Raw genomic sequence first — 6,596 nt, forward strand, 5'->3', positions numbered from 1 at the left:
TCGGGTCAGTAGGCTAGCGCGGTATTGGAAAAGCAGTAAAATCGGTACTACGCTGTACGTGGTTACGGCTCACTGCGTCCGCTGTATCGACGCATCCGAGCGCGCTCCTGACGGCAAACGTCCTTTCTCGTTTCTTGACCCGTGAGGTGCGGGCGCTCGGCCGAAACGGTTAGAATGGCCATTTGGATTTTGGAAGGACGTCCAGAAAGAACACCATGGGGCTTCTGGGGCTAAGGGAGAACTAACATCTCCCTTGTGGCCCACTTCTGGGCGGTACTCGGTATCGGGTGGCTTAGATCTCTTGCGCCGAACGTAGGTTCCCGTTCGATGGTTTCGAAAACATCGGTAACAGTTCTTCGCGGTGGCTTCGATCGACTGCACTCGCTGGCATTTTCTGCAACCGACAAGGTGTTGGGTTTTGTTCGGTCCCGTTCAGTCGGTGGCCTACTGCAAACGATGGAGGAGGTACGGTTTACGATCAACGGCCAGCTCCACACGGGTATGTGATTTGTTGTTTTTGCGCGAAAAGCATAAGCGATCGTATATCAGCGGAGTGATCTGCATTGTGCAAGCAAGGTGTTGCGATCATCATGGTGAAAACAAACAGCGAAATGGAAAAGAAAGTGGAAAACAGTGAGAAATCAGCGCTGCACCATGTATCGTGAACAATTAGTTAAATATGTGTACTTTTGTGTATTCATTGTGAGTCCAATGAATTTGTAGGCTTCTGCTTTTGCAAATTGATTAAATGTATCTACATTAAAGAAAACAAAGTTTTTCCTTTCTACTCAAAACTGCTTCATTTAACCTTTACCTATTGAACGAAGGGGGGGCGTTTAACAGGGTTTAGTTATTAAAAACTAATTTTTAATAAAATTTTGGTTAAACTTGGTGACAAATATGTGATCTTCTCTTTTATTTAAGTTCTCTTCATAATTTTTCTTCATGTTCGAAATGATAGTTACAAATGGATTTAACTATCCATTTTTATTTTCTACCATAAATCGCGAAACCATGATGACTTTCTTCGAATTTCTTATACCTCCCATCGATGTTGAAAAAGCAATCAAAAGTGTGTTTGATTCCCTCCACCGAATCAATGCCACAGGTGAATTTTCAAACAGTTTTGTTCAATTAATTATGGAATAAATCATGGCCCCACGCGTCTTGAGACACGGACCTAAATGACTTTAGTTTAAAAGCATTTTTGGGATCTTTTGTAAACTCCACCACTCACCAAGAATATTAAATACATCGTTTAATGGAGTTAAAGTGGTTTCTGTTTTTTTGCTGTTTTTCTGCGACAAAAATAAATTATTTCAGTCAACGCTTCGACCGTTCCGGTGGACACGTCGCTGAACACATTCATCCGCGACCATGCCCATCTGAAGGGTACCAAGTTTATGTGCCGGGAAGGTGGCTGCGGGGCCTGTGTGGTGACCGTTTCCGGCTATCATCCCGTCACGAGGGAGCGCCGCTCGTGGGCCGCCAATTCGGTAAGGGGAAACATTCACTTTGGCTCCAATTTTATAGTTTCCAAGACTGAGTCGAACGAACCTGCTTGCAATATTCTACGCTCTCCTATTCCGTTTCACCTCGTCAAGTGCCTGCTGTCCGTGTTCTCCTGCGATGCATTGGATATTCTCACCGTCGAGGGGATTGGAGGAAAGCGTAAAGGGGCGTACAATCCCGTGCAGCGTCGTTTGGCCGAACATGGTGGATCCCAGTGTGGCTACTGTTCGCCCGGGATGGTGATGAACATGTACAGTTTGTTGGCGCAGTCCAGCCACCAACAAAGGCAGGAATCGAAGGAAGATGGCCCGGAACCGCAGTCCCTAACCGAGGCCCAGATAGAGGATGCGTTCGATGGCAATATCTGTCGTTGTACGGGATACCGACCTATCTTGGATGCTTTCAAATCGTTCGCCCAGGACCGACAGGGGCAGCTCGATGCAGTGATCGACATCGAGGATCTTACGCGGCTCTGCCCTAGGACGGCCATGCCATGTACCGGAAAGCAAACCGATGCGTGCCAAGGGCCACCATTTCCGGCAGCACGAAGCCTCACGTTTTCCGATGAGCGAAAGTGGCACAAAGTGGCGTCCTTGACCGAGGCCTTCGCCGTACTCAACTCGATCGAAGGAGAGCCTTACATGCTGGTCGCAGGAAACACCGCCCATGGCGTGTACCGTCGTTCCGACGCACTGAGGGTGTTCATTGACGTGAGCTCGATCGAGGAGCTACATCGCCACAAGAGAACGCCGGGAGCACTGGTTGTTGGAGCGGGCGTACGGCTTGCCGAGTTTATTACAATCCTGGAGGAAACGGCATCCGAGTATTTGAACTTTAGCTACTGCGCGGAGATGGCACGGCACGTGCGACGGGTGGCAAATGGGCCGGTTCGGAATGAAGGCACGATCGCAGGGAACCTAATGATCAAGCACCAACATCCGGAGTTCCCATCGGATGTGTTTTTGCTTCTAGAAACCATCGGTGCTACGCTGGTTGTAGGTAAGTGTGTTTCTGTAGCAAAGCCAATTCCCATTAGCCAACATTCATCAGGAAGCAACCATTCTTAATTCCTGTCGTATGAACTTTAGCGAATTACTTTCAACGGCGAAGAGTAGTCTTGACCAGTCGAAGATCCAACCGAAACCGCTTACGCGGTCCCTCGTCAAACTGTTCCAATTCCTTATGACGGCGCTGTTGATACCATCTTTTCACTAAAAGCACGTTAAGAGCTGAGTCTGACAGTGACATTCACACAACATGACCAGCCCACCGTAGCCTGACATGGCTTGTACATCTCACATAGCTGTTCTTTATATCGGCTTCTCCATTGTCCTTTTTCGATCCATCATCCTCAAAACTCCTTCTAAGAGCATTTCGCCAGATTTGTACAAAGTACTTGCTTCGGAGTCGTAAATGGACATCGCGACTTCAAATGTCCTATATAGTCCCAGTTGAGGAATTCTTGATAGGTATCGTGAGTGATCTCAGACTGTAATATGGCCGTTTGACTTGCACCTTCGTACCTAATCCAAGAAATGTAAAAATGTTGGACGACTTCAAAAGTGAGTTCCAGCCAACTGGTACATCATTTCCGCGTAGGTTTCCGGCCACCGTCATCTTGGTTTTTCCTTCGTTTATCTGTAGTCCAAGACATCAATCCGTTGGAGTTATAGAAGATTTCTCCCAAAGTTTGCACCTGCAGGTCTCGGATGACTCTATAACTAGCGCTAGGTTGAAGAGTATGCAGGCCAGGATTCCAAATGAGCTCCTATATAGATATAGTATTTCCCGTTAACCGAATTCGCCATTTTTATGATAACTCTCGTAGATCATGCCACACTAAAACGTCTTTTTGTCCTATACATTCAAAAGCTTCCAGCAACGAGCAACTGTTCACCGTGACGCCGCTCGACTTTCTCAAGCTCAACATGCACAAACGGATCCTAACGACGGTCCGGCTTCCTCCCCACGACTACGTCGCCACCACGTTGCGCTCGTACAAGGTAATGCCGGTGGCGCAAAACTCCCGAGCCTACGTTAACGGCACCTTCCTGCTGTCCCTCTGCCCGGAGCAGAAAGTTTGCCTAGCGATCACCGCCTGCTTCGGGGGCATCAGTCCCACGTTTGTGCATGCGCAACAAACGGAAGCCTTTCTCACCGGCAAAGCGTTGTTCGACGATGGTGGTGCCGTACTGTCCGAGGCCATGCGCATCCTCGAGCGGGAGCTGCGGCCCGATTGGGTACTGCCCGATGCTTCACCCACCTACCGGAAGGGTCTGGCCGTGTCGTTGTTCTACAAGTTCGCCCTCAGTGTACATCCAACCGCGGCGAAGGTGCTGCGCAGTGGTGCCACACTGATCGAGCGACCCGCCGTTTCGTCCAGCCAGCAGAGGACCGAAACGTTCCCGAAACGATGGCCTCTGACGGCGCCTATTCCCAAGCTCGAGGGGCTGGCGCAGTGTGCCGGGGAGGCAGAGTTTATCAACGACGTGCCGGCGCTTCCGAACGAGCTGCATGGAGCGTTCGTGCTCTCGAACGAAATCAACTGTCGGATCGTGCAGATCGATGCATCCGAGGCGCTCGCCTTGCCCGGTGTGAGGGCATTTTTCTGTGCGAAGGACGTTCCGGGGTTGAATAATTTCATGCCGCTCGAGATGGGCTTCCCGGAGGTGGAGGAGATCTTCTGCAGCGGTGAGGTGCAGTTTGCCGGCCAGGTGGTGGGTTTGGTGTGTGCCAGCAGCTTCGAGCTGGCGAACCGTGCCGTAGGGTTGGTGAAGATCGAGTACCAGCGGACGACCAACCGGATGGTTCTGCCAACGGTGCAGGATGTGGTCGAAGCTCTGGATTACAGTCGCGTGCGGGATCAACCGTACGATCGTCGCGGGGCCCGGTTCCACCAGGCGCGGGAGGGGCCTATCAAGATCAGTGGACGGTACGAGCTCCGGGGCCAGTACCACTACACGATGGAGACTCAGGTCTGCCTTTGTGTCCCCCAGGCAGACTCGATGGACGTATACTGTGCCACCCAGTGGTTAGATGTGGTACAGATCGGTATCTCGCAAGCCCTGTCGGTGCCTGAGGCTTCCCTCAATCTAACAGTCCACCGAGTCGGTGGTGCGTACGGGGCAAAGCTAACGCGTGCCACTCAAATAGCCTGCGCCTGCGCCATCGCAGCACACCGGACGGGTGTTCCGGTGCGCATGATACTCCCACTCGAGACGGCCATGTCCGGGTCGGGCAAGCGTGCCGGTACGCTCAGCGAGTACGAAGTGTCGGTGGATGAAACGGGCCGGATCGCGAAACTCTCCCACACCTACATCCATGACTCCGGGGCGGCCCTCAACATAGCGCTGGGCCATTTAACGAGCGACGCGTTCAAGAACTGCTACCGGACGGATCTGTGGAACCTACGGGGAAAGCTGGCGCGCACCGACACACCCCCCAACACGTGGGCCCGCTCGCCCGGAATCTCCGAGGGGATCGCGATGGTGGAGAACATCATGGAGCATATCGCGCACCGAACCGGACTCGATCCGGTCGACGTGCGACTCGCGAACATTGGACGCGAAAGCCGGATGGCGCAACTTTTGCCCCGCTTCCGGCGCCAGGTGGCGTACGATGAGCGGAAGGAAGCGATCGATCGGTTCAACGGGGAGCACCGGTGGCGCAAGCGGGGCATCGCCATCCTACCGATGCAGTACCCGCTCGAGCTGGTGACGATGAAGAGTGCGGTCGTGTCGGTGCACAACGATGACGGAAGCGTAACGATCGTGCACGGTGGCATCGAGATGGGCCAGGGTATCAACACGAAAGTGGCTCAAGTGGCGGCCCATCTGCTCGGCGTACCGATGGAGCAGATCGTCGTACGGCCGACCAGCAGCTTGCTGAACGCCAACTCCAACGGGTCATACCACAGCCAGGCAACTGATTCGGTAGCCTTCGTAAGTACTTTCAGTTGCTATTCATCTTCCCAATGTCCTGCAAAACGGTGTATAAGGGTCACAAAGTTGTATTAAGATAAACATTTCGTTCAGTTCTTCCCTAAAAAAGCTGCTTCATAGCATTATTTTGCATGACTGACCCAAATCTCATTTCTGCCTATCTCCCGAACCAGGCGGTCAAGAAATGTTGCGAAATACTGCTAGACCGGTTGCGACCGTACCGGACGCTACTGAGGCGCACCAGCTGGACGGAACAGATACGGCGGGCCACGCTGGACGAGGTGGATCTGCAGGCTTCGTACTTTGCTACCTCGGCCAACATGCAGCCGTACATCATCTGGGGTGTGGCGTGCGGTGAAGTCGAGTTGGACACGCTCACCGGGCAGACCCTGGTGCGGCGGGTCGACATACTGGAGGATGTCGGCGAAAGTTTAAACCCGTCCATAGATGTCGGCCAGATCGAGGGCGCGTTCGTGATGGGACTGGGGTACCACCTGACCGAGACCCTCGTTTACGACCCGGCGAACGGTGCTCTGGTCAACAATCGGAGCTGGAACTACAAGGTTCCCGGGCACCGGGACATTCCGGTCGACTTCCGGGTGTCCTTCCTCGGTCGGAGCTCTAATGCGGGCGGTGTGCTACGTTCGAAGGCCACCGGAGAACCAGCCCTCTCGATGAGTCCCGTTGTCACGCACGCTCTTCGATATGCACTTCGTGCAGCTCGGCGCGACGCTGGCCTACCGGACGGTTGGTTGAAAATGGGTTAGTAAGAAAGTGGTCCCCGAGGAAGAAAATGATGGAAACTAATTTTGCTTCTTTTCAGATAGTGGAATGACACCGGAAAAGGTTTTTCTTCTGCTGGAAAACTCAATCGAACAGTACAGATTTGAATGAGCGCCACTAGTGAGGAATGCCGTACATGTCTCGATGATGTTAGTTTTTTATTTTGAAATGAAATTAAATGAAAATATTTTGCTTAATAAAACTGTGGATTCTATACACTTTCGTGAATTGTGTACCATCATTATACCGACTCATCATTGCCGACACTCATTCTCATTCCGACAGACAAAACTCACTCCTCTCATTGATCACTTTCTTGGAGAAGATCAGCTAACACAAATACTAACATTGATCGCAATT

The 6,596-nt window shown here is 52.0% G+C and overlaps 1 protein-coding gene across 1 annotated transcript; it reads left to right on the plus strand.

The window, feature by feature from the left end:
* Positions 1 to 456: 456 nt before the first annotated feature.
* LOC131288812 (xanthine dehydrogenase-like) lies at positions 457 to 6,347 on the plus strand. The gene is made up of 6 exons (XM_058317992.1): positions 457 to 499; positions 1,324 to 1,496; positions 1,605 to 2,511; positions 3,385 to 5,453; positions 5,627 to 6,219; positions 6,281 to 6,347. Exons 1-6 carry the CDS (start codon positions 457 to 459, stop codon positions 6,345 to 6,347), a joined length of 3,852 nt encoding a protein of 1,283 aa, XP_058173975.1.
* Positions 6,348 to 6,596: the final 249 nt, after the last annotated feature.

Source organism: Anopheles ziemanni, chromosome 2 (assembly GCF_943734765.1).
Source record: "Anopheles ziemanni chromosome 2, idAnoZiCoDA_A2_x.2, whole genome shotgun sequence".
In the NCBI taxonomy this organism is placed as follows: Eukaryota; Metazoa; Arthropoda; class Insecta; order Diptera; family Culicidae; genus Anopheles; species Anopheles ziemanni.

Excerpts from the sequence above, each read along its gene's own strand:
- LOC131288812 (XM_058317992.1), top strand. The coding sequence starts at position 457 with ATGGAGGAGGTACGGTTTACGATCAACGGCCAGCTCCACACGG. Across the intron at positions 500-1,323 it reads CAACGGCCAGCTCCACACGG|TCAACGCTTCGACCGTTCCG; the intron begins GTATGTGATTTG and ends AAATTATTTCAG. Across the intron at positions 6,220-6,280 it reads GGTTGGTTGAAAATGGGTTA|TGGAATGACACCGGAAAAGG; the intron begins GTAAGAAAGTGG and ends CTTTTCAGATAG.